The sequence below is a fragment of the Passer domesticus genome, chromosome 10 (genome assembly GCF_036417665.1).
Source record: "Passer domesticus isolate bPasDom1 chromosome 10, bPasDom1.hap1, whole genome shotgun sequence".
Taxonomy (NCBI): domain Eukaryota; kingdom Metazoa; phylum Chordata; class Aves; order Passeriformes; family Passeridae; genus Passer; species Passer domesticus.
This window is the reverse complement of record NC_087483.1, coordinates 18104328-18116963: the sequence shown is the minus strand read 5'-3', so window position 1 is coordinate 18116963 and position 12636 is coordinate 18104328. Positions and strand designations below refer to the sequence as shown.

The 12636-nt window shown below is 46.5% G+C and overlaps 1 protein-coding gene across 10 annotated transcripts in view; it reads left to right on the top strand.

The window, feature by feature from the left end:
- Positions 1–12636, top strand: part of NRP2 (neuropilin 2) — an 89077-nt gene that overhangs the window by 39507 nt on the left and 36934 nt on the right. For all 10 annotated transcript variants that reach the window (XM_064434174.1, XM_064434180.1, XM_064434177.1 and 7 more), the window contains exons 8-11: positions 6033–6177; positions 6475–6824; positions 7971–8115; positions 11831–11947. In XM_064434174.1, the coding sequence (XP_064290244.1) occupies positions 6033–6177; positions 6475–6824; positions 7971–8115; positions 11831–11947 (757 nt within the window). The remainder of the gene's footprint in view (positions 1–6032; positions 6178–6474; positions 6825–7970; positions 8116–11830; positions 11948–12636) is intronic.

The following is a 12636-nucleotide window of genomic DNA, read 5'->3' as shown; positions in this document are numbered from 1 at the left end:
TACATAGATATATATAGAGAGAGAGACACATAAATATATGCACATGTGTATATCTGCACATACACACATATATATGCACATGCACACATAGGCATATGGGGTGTAGCAAACACTGCTCAGAATTTCTGCCAGCTCTGTGGGCCAAAAGCAATGCTGTGCCACGTGTAGGCGGGTCAGCTAACATTCACATCTTCATCGGGGAGTTAATGCAAGAGAAAAGCTCCAGTGCAGGAGGGGTGGGGAGGGGATGATGCTCCCTGCAGAGGATGGGAAGCTCTCACCGCCTCTCTTTTGCCCCCTGCTTCCCCTCCCTCCGGTGTTTCAGATGACAGTGGGGCCAGGGTGTTTCCCTGCAAATGTGATGGCTCACCTTTGAGTCCCCAGCTGCTGGCACTCAGCAGCAAGGGAAACAAACGGGAAAGGCAGGATGGAGCAGCGGAAAATGTGATTAATATGTGCTCACAGCAGACAGGGCTGGCTGGGCTGTTTCCGTGCTGAGCACTGCTATGTTTCTGGGATGGGGAGGCAGTGGGAGGGCAGCCGGCAGGAGTGGAGCTCCACACTCACTCCCTCCACTTCCCACCCCATCCCTGCCAGGTTTTCCTCCTTCCTGGCAGCCCACTCCCCACAAAGCCTGGCCCAGACATCCCCCTGTCCAGGGGGTGGTGCTCTGTCTTTCTCTCAGGCATGGGGCCAGGGGGGAGGCTAACCCAGCAACCTGGCCAGAGGTGTTGCGCTGTCCTCCTGTGTGTCCCTGAGAGAGGAGACAGGGAGGAGAATGGCCTCCACCACGTGCCATCCTCACCAGCATGCCCCTGCCCGGGGACAGGGCCAAACCAACCCTGCTGCAGAAAAGCTGGTCTGGCTCTTGCCCTCCCTGTTTTGTCCACCTCCTGTGACCTGAGGCCAGGCCGATGGCCTCTGAGGTTATCTTCCAGGCATCATCATCCACATCTTCCTGGTGTGTGTGCCAGATCTTATCTAATGGTTTGGAAATGTCTTTAGAAAACAACTCTTCTTGAACCCAAGGAAGGAAAAGAGCACCTGGCAGGATTTGACCTTTTGTTTTTGGTAATTTTCTTCACCTAGCAGGATTTGACCTTTTATTTTTGTCCATTTTCTTTGGACAGGCTCAACTATGAGGATTTTATCAGAAAACCAAGTTCTCATCCATTCTGATCCGCTTCCTTCTTTGTAACATCTCAAGTTCCAGCTTTTGTGTGGTGTGAGCTGCTCCATCTTAGTAACTGCGGAGATGAGCTCACAGGAATCATCTAGTGTGACAAGGGACTGAGGATGGGATAGATTTCAGGATTTGGAGTGGGTTTGGGCCATGATGAGTGCTGCTCTTACTGCCTCCATTGCTCTGTGTGTAAAATGCAACTGAAACATTTATTTTCAGAATCTGTAGAAGTCAATGGATGAGAAATGGCAGCAAAATCCAGCTGATGTGCATTTTTCATTTCTTACTCATTTTGATGGTATTATGCTTGTTATTAGTTAACTTTCCTGAGTGGCATTTCAGGTGGCAGCTGCACAAAGATTGAATTGCTGCAAGTAGCAGTATCTCAGCTGTTTATTGGAGCTGGGAACATCAGAGGTTTTTGGTGCTGGCAGTGAATATTGAGGATGACTCTTTGGAGACCCTTGTGCCTTCCTTTAGGAGTGTTCCTCTGTCTTTTCAGTTCTTGGATATCCTGTATTTACTCACCTGAGGAAGGAGAGCAAAACTTTCAGTCCTGTGGCTTTTTTATCTGGAAAACTAAGGAAAAGCTGGCACAATGAGCCAGATGGCCACAAGTGTTCCTGTGCAGAGACATCATAGTGCAGAGGATTTGCTCAGAAACATCCAGGTCCCAGCCTGCTTTTGCTGCTTTCACAGGCAGGACAAAGACATCAGGCTTTGCCAAAGGCAGACTTGTGCATTCACCCTTGGTGCAGTACCTGGGGAGAATTACAGCCCTGGATTTCCTAGCAAGGCTGCAGCTTTGTATTTCTGGGCCTGATATCTCCTTTGCAGGCTAACATAGTACCACTCCTCACGTCCCTGATGACTCCCAAATCTGAGTGGAGCCTCTCAAAGACACGGAGCTGGCAAGCCCAGCCGAGCACACTGTGCCTTGCCCAGACACAGTGCTTTGTTAAATGTTGCCAAGTATCATTTTTCTTTTAACTCCTTGTTCCTGGATTTAATAAATCCAGAACTATCCACCCTCCACTTGAGCCAGAATCCTCCCACCATCAAACATGCCCCATTTTATGCCTTCCCTATCTGACAAGGAAAATAATCTCCCCTACTTTTCTCCTTCATGCTTCTCTGTCTAAATCCTGAAGCCCTAATCCTGTTAGCATGCTCTGTTCCAGAGCTCTGTCTCCACAGAAGTAACATAATCCTGCAGTAAATCTAGTGGGTCCAAAGAGACACATACGTAAGGATGAAGGCAGGGCTGCTGCTGTCCTTGGCCTTCTGCTGTCCCTCCCTCAGCCACTTTCTTCAGCACCCCAAGAAATTGCATAGTGGCCAAGCAGCATAATAAATAAAGCAGGAGAGAGGTTACCTCTTACCCCCTCCCTGACTCACTGCCTCTTCAACTTCATGGCCCTTTTTGTCTCCCTGTCCTTCATCTCCTTCGCTCCAAACTGCCAATGGCACAATTCCAATATCCACTGGAACTAATCTAGCTTCAGCAATCCCCTCTATCACCCTATGATGGTTCCAACATGTCAGAAATGCAAATTGTAAATGCTGGTGGAGCTTGCATGTGTGTGCACATGGCAAACTTTCGCAGTCCTCCTCTAGCCTAGACATCATGTCCCCTACTTTTACAGCCTCTCCCTTACCACTTGCTTTCTGCAGCAAATTAATTAAGCAGGTCAGCTCTCATTGATTATCAATTTAATTTCACATGCAGTCCTGCTGTCTGGACTAAAACAGAAGTAAACATACAGTGTATAAGAAGATGGACAGCTCTTTGATGCAGCAGTGAGAGTTCCCTTGACTGTTTCTTGGAAGGTCCTTTTAATTTGTTAATGGTTTTCCCATTCGTCTTCTGGCTCCATCACCCTTCAGTGTGTGTTCTTGTGTATGTGTGCTCTCCGCTGAGTGTATATCTATTTATCTATCTATCTCCCTAGATCACAGCCAGGTATTTTTTTTCTGCTGGTGTAAATTACTGTGACTTCTTATACTTCGATGGTGATATGTTGATTTACACCATTCGAAGACTTGGCTCAAAATATGTGCTGAGTGGGATGGGAAGCAGATAGGACGGGAGGAATAGCAATGTTCTATTTTGGTAGTGAGGGAAGAAATCTTTGCTTTCTTGGCACTCCAAATTTCACACATTTTCTTGCTAGTTCTTCCTATGCTGTGAGTGCTAATTTGAGGCAGGATGTGGAGCCTGTTGAAGTCAATGGGCCTCTCTCCACAGTGCACAGGGGCTCTAGGGTCAGGATTTTCAGTACGGGGAAACCAGACAGTCAGGGTCAGACCCTGGTCAACAGCATCAGGACCTGCAGGCTCACAATGAATTTCCACTTGGGAAGGAGGCTGAAAGAGCAGGCATGTGGGAATACCTCAGGTGTCTAACAGCAGCAAGCACATGCCCTCTGAAAGCGGCCCCTCTGTGTTATGCTGAGCAGGGTGCGAAGCAATGACTCGCCGTGATCAGTTGGGGCTGTTCAGAAGTGAGGTTCAATGGAACAGATCCTACCAGGGCAGCTGATAACAGAGCTGGAAGTCAGGTGCCAATTCTGCCCTCACAAGCTGGCAGTCTGGAGTGTCATGGCCCAGATTCAGAGTTCATAGCTTGTTGAATGTGATCTAGCCTGAGTAAGTTGCTGATTTCTTAATCTAAAGCAGAATTGAAATTGCTCTTCTTGGAAGCAAGCAGTTGAGACCAAGGTCGTCTAAGAGATGTTTTCAGTGATGCCTATAATAGTGATAAAGTTTTTGGGCTCAGTCCTGCTTCTGCTTTCTGTCAAGCTTGACTGTGCAGAAGTCAGCAACAAATTATGCTGGTGTAAATTTGGATTCTGGCCCCTGATGCTCGTATGTGTGAAGTGAGCTAAAAAAGAACAAAACTTGAAACATGTTAAATCAAAAAGAGCAGCAAACCTTGTCAGTGACTGTTAAACATGCTGGTCCATATGCAACCTTTGGCTCATGGAGTCTTCACGCTGCTGATGATGGGAAGCAAGTAGAGGTTGCCAGGAGAAAACTGGACTTGCTGCCCTTGCACATCTGCTGGGGCCACTATTAGGAGCCATCCTCTGGGAGAGAAGGACCTTTGGTCTGACCTGACATGCTGCTCCTTATGCTAAAATAGTTGCACTGGCTCAGATAAACATTTCCTGTCCTCCGGTGTTAGGTTCAGAGATAAGGTGTTGTGTGTCAGCTTCTGTGTTGGCATAAAGCTGAAGGCTCTGCTGTGGACTGGAAATACGTATTTTTAAATTGTTTGTCTGTGTGTCTGTGTGTCTGTGCCCGCAGGTTTACAAGACACACACACACACATGCATTCACACACGTATGCCTGGAGAGTGTTTCACAGTAACCACTCTTCTTATAGCCCTCCTGCTGGAAAAAAAAGGGTATTTGGTGTCTGCTGAGCAAGGAAAAGGATGGGAAGTGAGGTCAGACAGGATAAAATAGGATATTAAAAACACATAAACCATGCTGTGTTGCTAAACGGTATCAGCATGATATATATTCTCTAGATTAGCATTTCTGCTCAAGTTCACATCAACCCCTCATCCCAATTACCAGCCAGATTTGCAACTGATTCCCTCTGTGGGGTGGCTGCTCCCTGCCCTGAAGGAGTGGATGGTGATGTGCAGGGGCAGCCCAGAGCTAGCTGGGGTGCTGTGAACAGCCCTGTAAACACCCTCTGCAGACCCTGTCGTGCTGGATCCTGGGAGGAGAGAAGTAACATGTGCCATCTGCAAGCCTAGAGCCACAGAGGCTCACAAAATGCTGCTGTTCAAGGCAAGGGGCCAAGATACTGCCTCACCCCTTCTTCTGTCCTCAGTTGTTTGCCTCTTGCCTCCCACAGGAGACTGGTGCCAGAGATTACACTCCTGCTTTCCTGAGATAAACTTACTGGGAACTCTTGTGCTTAGTACACATACACATGGTGGGAGCTTGCAGAAGAACCCAGCCAGCATCTCAGTGTGGATGTGGTTCCTAGCTGAGATGGGAGGATAGTCTAGCCCTGTCCTGAAGTGCTTGGAGTGAAAGCAGGCAATGCCTGCAGCCTTGGTCAGTGATCTCTAGTGCTTTATGCTGGGGTGGAGAAAGGGTTGAAAATTATCCTGCCCTTGGGTATTTCCTCTTTCCCTCCCTTTTCTTTCCCACTATGGGTTTGCAGCCTAAAATAGAAACACATGTATCCAGTCCTTGTCCGGGCTATTAAAAAAAATGGGCAGAAGAGGTGGATCTAACATCCATCTGGTAGTTATTGATTATGGCCATCTGGTGAGGCAGCAGCCTTTTTATAACATGTGGGATCATAAACTCCTGAAAAGCTGTCTCCATGTGGAAGGTTGCATGTGCATGGGAGAGGCAAAGGCAAGAGGCTGGCTGAGGCAGCAGCTTGTCACCCCAGGCAGAGGTCATCCTTCCTGCTCACAAACTGCTTGGACGTGATATTTTCCGGTGGAGCTCAGTGCAAGGATGCATCAGGATGTCAGCCTGTTTGAGGGCATCTTGTCATTTGTGCTGGAGCAGGATCTGGATCTAGGTCTGGGGGCAAGCTTGAAGCAGCTGAGGCCTGATAGTCTGAGGTGCCTCGAAGTGCTGTGAGAGGCAGCCAGGCAGAAAGCTCCTGGCCCTCCTGCCTGGTGAGTCTGTCCACCATGCTGTCCTGACAGTGGCTCACATGTCCCTGGTGGCCTCTGGTGCTTGCCCTGGTTGGAGGCTGGCCCTGACCAGAAAGCCTTTCCTTCCCTGCTGAGAGATTATTTTGACTGCTTATCTGGTGAGGATGTAACAGTGTGTGCAAATGTACATTTGTGCCTCCCTTCCCTTGCAGACATTTCAGGCCAATGAGGATGCCACAGAGGTGGTTCTCAACAAGATCCACAGCCCAGTGCTCACACGCTTCGTGCGCATCCGTCCCCAGACCTGGCACAATGGCATTGCCCTGAGGCTGGAGCTGTATGGCTGCCGCATCACTGGTGAGGGTCCTCTCCTTGCCCTGGTTTCAGTGCTCCTCTCTGTCCCTCCAGCATCCTGTCCCAGGGTGCTGTCCCTTGCCACTTCATGGCTGCTTGCGGTGGGAATGGTGACACTGTGACTAGCATGGAGACATCCATCACAAGGGATACGCTTGGAGGGACAGGACTCCAGCTCGTGGAGGGAGGGGGAAATGCCCTTTGGTGTTGGTTTAGTGTCCAGAGCTTAATGCTGTGAGGAGAACCATGAGTACTTCCCTTCAGTTACCCTGACTGTTCATGGCCTTTCCTTCCCTGCAGATTCACCCTGCTCCAACTTGCTGGGAATGCTTTCTGGCCTCATTCCTGACTCACAGATCTCTGCCTCTTCCATCAGAGGCTATGACTGGTCTCCCAGCATGGCCCGCCTGGTGAGCAGCCGCTCAGGCTGGTTTCCCCGTGTGCCCCAAGCCCAGCCTGGGGAGGAGTGGCTGCAGGTGGACCTTGGCATCCCAAAGAACATCAGAGGCGTCATTATTCAGGGGGCTCGTGGAGGGGACAGTGTGACCACCACTGAGTCCCGTTCCTTTGTGAAGAAGTTTAAGGTGGCCTACAGCATGAATGGAAAGGACTGGGACTTCATCCAGGACCCCAAAACAATGCAAGCCAAGGTAGGCACTGCCTGGAGCAGCTGTGAAACAGGATATTTTTCTGACTAGCTTCATTCTGCCTGATGGGGTCTTGAGAAGTTGGCTGTCCTCTCCCACAGAGACCTTGGGAGCTTGGGGTTGTCACCATGAAATCCCAGGTTGTGTCCCTTGGCGCTGCTCCAAATCTGGCCACATACTAGTGGCCATAAGTTCCACCTTTCCCCAGGGATGGCAATTTCTTTTCTTTTTCTATTGTGGACCAGGCATGGGGATGTGGACATCACCTGCTGCTTCTCCCAGCTCCTGCAGATCAGAGTCCAAGAGATGGTGTGTTTTATTATGTTTTGTGTAAAACAATTATGTTTTACATTAACTAATTACATATTTTAAGTGGAAAGGTGTGGCTGTTGTGGTGGGCACTTCTGAAAGGGGAAGATGAATCACAGCTTCTCTTTAGGAAATTTTCTGTATCTGAAGTCCGTTTGCCACGCTGGTATGACCCTGAAATTCCCCATATTTTTTTCTTTATCACTGGAGTTCCCCATAATCTTTCTGCTTGGTACTATGGGACTGGCAAGGGGCTTGAGGAATAAATAAATTCTCTGCTACTGCCTGTTGTGTTTTTATGCATACTCCTCTGCCTAAAATATGGGTAAGTTTTAATTTTTCCTGATCCTTCAAATGAGGGCTGATGCTATCTATAGCCCTCTGTTTATTCCCCACAGACTTTAGTTTGTTCATGTAAGCTGAAAAACAGCAGTATTTGGACTGTGAGGAAAACCAACCATTTACACCATCCAAGAACATGCAGTAGCTTCTTTATTTACCAAAGGACAAATCTGATCTCGTTTATATGTGAAGTTAGTGGATATTCCCTAGGCTTCCCCTCCATGGCTTGGATCAGAATCTAACCCCTGGATTCTGAGCAGAGGCCAGCAGAGATTGTGCAAGTTTCTTAGAAATAGCCTGGCTGGTCCTCTTGAAACCGAGAAGGAACAGCCCAATTTCTGCTCAGCTGGGCTCAGTGGCCTGGGGTCTGGCAGCTAAACTGCTTCAGACTGTGGCTACATGCTGTGGCCAGACCCAAAATATCAAGTCTGGTTGAGAGCATGTGAAATGCTCACAATGCACACATCTCTTGCTTTTTCTCTCTCTTTCTCTCTGTAGCTTTTTGAAGGCAACATCCACTACGACATCCCTGAAGTCCGGAGGTTTGACCCTGTTCCTGCCCAGTACGTCCGAGTGCACCCAGAGAGGTGGTCCCCAGCGGGAATAGGAATGCGCCTGGAGGTGCTGGGCTGTGACTGGACAGGTAGGAACCCCTACACCTCTGCCCACTGGCTGCTCAGGGGCCAGGCACTAAACCAGCAAGGTGCAAACTTCAGGTTATTTCCTGCTGTCCTACCTTGGCCATGCTGTGGCAGGGAGACTGCAGCCATGAAGGCAGCACCTGTATGGTGGCTTGGCCCCACCTTTTTATTTCCACCTTGAAAAGAACTGGTCTTGATGCAGGATGTAGCAGCAATGTTTAGACTCCAAGCTTTCACACAGAACCCCATGCAGAATTTGTCCTCAACTCCCTTCACACTCCTTTCAGATCTTTTACCTGGACATTGTGCAGTCTTTCACAGTCTCTTGTGTTACAGGACATTTGGGCTTTTTAGTCTAAATAATAAGACAAAACGTAGGAGGAGAAGCAGAGTTGCAGTGACCAATACTTCATATCCTGAGCTGCCGCAACAAGGCATTGTTGTAAAAACAACAGTCTTCTCTCAGTGAACCCAATGTGGAAACCTTTTTGCAGATAAGGTTGGGAAGTTAACACTATGACATCTCTACAAACATCCCTAGGAATGTTTGTAGGATCCCAGGAAACTTGTTCACTTTTACCCACCTGTTTTTCACACGTGGTATGCCTTTCAGCCACCATTTTTAATACAGAGATGGAAACAGACTTCATACATTTACTGGGATCAGTAGAGGTTGTGCCTCTGACCCTCTGAGGTTCAGTGGTGATTGATTTCTCCACAGGTCCATCCCCAAAAGCAAAAATGCACCCGAAGGGTCATTTGGTCAGATGCTAACTTTGCAGTGCCAACGGCTAGTTATCCTCTTTTTTAATCTTTTATTTTTTAATAATCTGCTTACATATGAGTCTGGAGTCCAGATGTCACTGATAAAGAGGTATGATTTCCATTTTATAAACACATCTGTAGAAGGCATTTTCTTGTAAGAATTCCCATTCTAGGAAGCTTGAAAGACATAGGGCTTTTTTTACCCTCTTGTGCAGCCTTTACTAGCATTTCCTCCTGTGACATGCTTCAGGATGCATTGCAAACACTTAAGAGCAAATCACAGAACACACGTACACACTATTAATAATGATCATTTTTCACTTCAGAAGTCAATGGTAATATCCCCCTGGACTGGCAATCCATTGTAAATTATCTAAACTTTAAATCGGATTAGATCTTAATTTAAATTTTACGACATCTTAGGATGTTGTGGGAGAAGCAGGTGCAAGAAGCAGGAGCCGAGGGTTTTGTGCAGAAGTGGTCAGAAGTGGTCAGCTCCCACATTGCTGCTTCCTGCAGCTCCCAGAAGTCTCCAGCTGCCAGGTCTCTGCAGACCACTGCTAGGTGGTGTATCACAGTGTACTGGATCACTGCCATCAAGGGAGGCAGTCACACAGGACCTCCAGCCATGTGCATGCCAGCCCTTCCACTGCACTCCTCCAGCTTAGAGAATGAGGGGTTTGTTGTCTAATGCCTTGTGCTATTTTTGGCCCAAATTTTCTTTTACATGTGTGTCCGTGCTCATTTTCAGTATCGGTAGCAACAGCACATGTTTTTTCCAGGCAAGGTGCTTTATGGTCATTTCCCAGTCGGGGTAATAATTTGCACATTGTAATGTTTAAAACTCAACTGCCAGGTCATAAATATCCCTAGCTTTATTAATCTACAGGCATTCAGCTTTGTAATCAGAGCAGGGCTTGTAATCTTGTGGATTCACCATGTTATAAAAAAGCATTTATATCCCTGATGCAACCTGGGGAGCAGAGATAGCCCATGGCATTATCTGCATGCATAATCCAGGCTGGCTACATGCAGCAGGCCTTGACAATCCCCAGAAAGGGCCCTCCTTTGCTGGGAGGACCCAGGCGTGTTACAAAACTGGCTGCAAAATCCCAGGCAATTGCACTTGCTTGGGAACAAGATTAAGAAATGGATTAAAACAAGATAATTAAAAATATTTTCAAGAGAGGGTCTAAGCCCATGCTCATCCTGCCCAGGTGTTTCTATTTCTTATCAGCAGCAAGCATCTTAATTACTGAGTTAAACAGCTAACAGCCGCAACTGGGCTCACAAACTAGCTGGCTACTAACTCAAAAATTGGGAAGCAGGCAGTCAGCAATTGGCTTCTTTCAAAGGCCTGCCAAAATTTTTCCTCTGAAGAGTGGAGAATGATGAATGTTCACTAGCAGCTGGGTTTCTATGCTTTGAAGTTCCAAACATCTGGTTTCAATTGCTCAGTGACTTTGCATTTTGATTAGCAGTTACCACCAGTTGAACAGACACTTGCAGGGCCAGGCAGGAGTGAGAAAGCGAGCAAGCAAGGCCTCTCTTTTTCACTTTCCATTTCACACATGACGCTGTCCTGCCTGTTATTTTCATTATCTCTTGTAACCATCGTGTTGCAGCTCTACCATGGTAACTGATTTTTCAAGATATATTTCTGCGGCTAGTCCAGGGCAATGCAACACTGTTGATTTACATCCGCTCAGCATCTGTGTCCCATATGGGACTTGCTTTCAAGGTCCTTCCACATTGTCACATTTCAGCTATAAATCTTGATATACAGGAACAACAACCTAAAAAAATGTACCAGCTCTAAATAAGTTCCAGCTTTCGATATGTTGCTTTCACCTGCTTCTTTTTTTCTTTTTTTTATGACATTTTTCTGTGCCTGGCTGCTTGCAATTGCTTCTTGGTTGCATTTCGAGTTTTATGGCGTTGTAACAAATTTGAACTTACAAATTAAAAGACTTTGAGGCTATTTGGTATTTTATCCTGAACAAAAGACAGCCACTGGGAAAAAAAAAAGTAAAAAAACCCAGAGATTTTATGTACAACATGTTTAATAACAGGAAAATAAAAGGGCATAATGGAGCCTATGGAAAATATTCAATGTATTTAGCCATTTCCTCCTGCTTCTGGCTTTATTAAAAGATATCCTGAAGGGTGCCGACAAAGAAACGCAATCACACATAACTGAGCAAAGCTGCCTCTTTCTAAAAGTGGAAAGAATCAAGTCTGCTGTACTCCACTTAATGCACCCATAAAAGGAGAGTTTGCTGGAACCTAATGTCATTTACTGTTGATGTTAATATCCTTCCCTTTCTTGCTTAAATTTCCCCTGACACCTGCTTGGAGGTTGTTACACATGGGCCGCGTTAGAGAAAGGGAAATTGGACAGAGACCCTTTGAAAGCGTAGTCAGGAGGCTGGAGTGTGAAACCAGATGCTTTCTGCAGTGAGCCAGAGCTCACTAGGGGATCCTCTGGGTCCGTTTGTGGTTACATCATTTGTGGGTTTGAGTGACTTGTTTTATAAATTGGCACAATTGGTGGGAATGTTGTGTGTGTTTTTTCAACATGTCATATGCCTTTATGAAAGAAAAAGATGTTCTGCCTGTGATCTCACTTATCCAGTATTGACAGCTAAGTGGATTTCCAGCTACCCATGTAGATTATAGATTAAAAAATTAAGAGAAAAACTAGAGTGTATGTCTAGAGAAGAGGCTTGTTCAGTGGGAACTCCAAATCCATAGAACTCCCATATGGAAAGACAGTTCAGTTGAAGTTCAAACCGTGCTGACATTTGTAGCATGTGGAAATCTCATGGCATACTTGTTCTATCTCTTCCTGCCATTATAAGAACATTAAGAAAAAGATTTTTGCCTTGTTTCTACTACCTGGGCTTCTTGTTCTGTCTGTTGCAAACAGCTTCTCTACTCCATTTTTTTCAGATGTCAGGCCCACTGCAGAGACGCTGGTGCCCACTTTGAAGAGTGAAGAGACCACCACTCCCTACCCAACTGATGCAGAAGCAACCGACTGTGGTGACAGCTGTGGAGAAGAGGAGGGTATGTATCAGAGCAGCACATCTTTCTCTCAATAACTGATGGGTTAAGAGCTAGGAAAATACTCTTATCTTCCCATTAGCGCCAATACACGGGGCTGATTCCTGGAAAGCTTAGAGTAATATCATTAGTGATAGGCCAGGATTAAAAAAAAAAAAATCCAAAACCAACCCATAAACATATCTGCCAAAATCTGATAAGTTCTATCAAGGAAGGATGGAAGAACAAGAGATAGCAACTAATTCAGTCCCTGGGGTACAAGAGATGAAAAGCTGGTCTCCCAGCTTCCTTACATGACCTGAAGAAACTCATTTAGTGCCCTGTTTGGAACCATCTCCATTCCAGATCACCTCTTGGCTGGAAATCATAAACTCAGAAGGTGATTCAGACTGCCTGGTATGTAGGGCTCCTTTTGCAGAAGTCACAGTTGTGGAAGTAAATCACAACATGTATCAAAGACTGATGTCCTGAACTTTTATCTGCTTAAGGATCAGCTTCCCTAATATCCGCAGCTTAAAATTTAGGAGGACAGTCTGGGCTCCTTGTCTGGGCAGTAGAGAGTGGAACACTAACTCCATGCAGGATTTCATCTACCCTGTCAGATGTGTGTGAAATGGTTTGGTAACTGTAGGACTCGACTACTTCTTCTGAGGATGGAAGAAGCTGAATGTTAGTTTAGACTCCATGCTGTT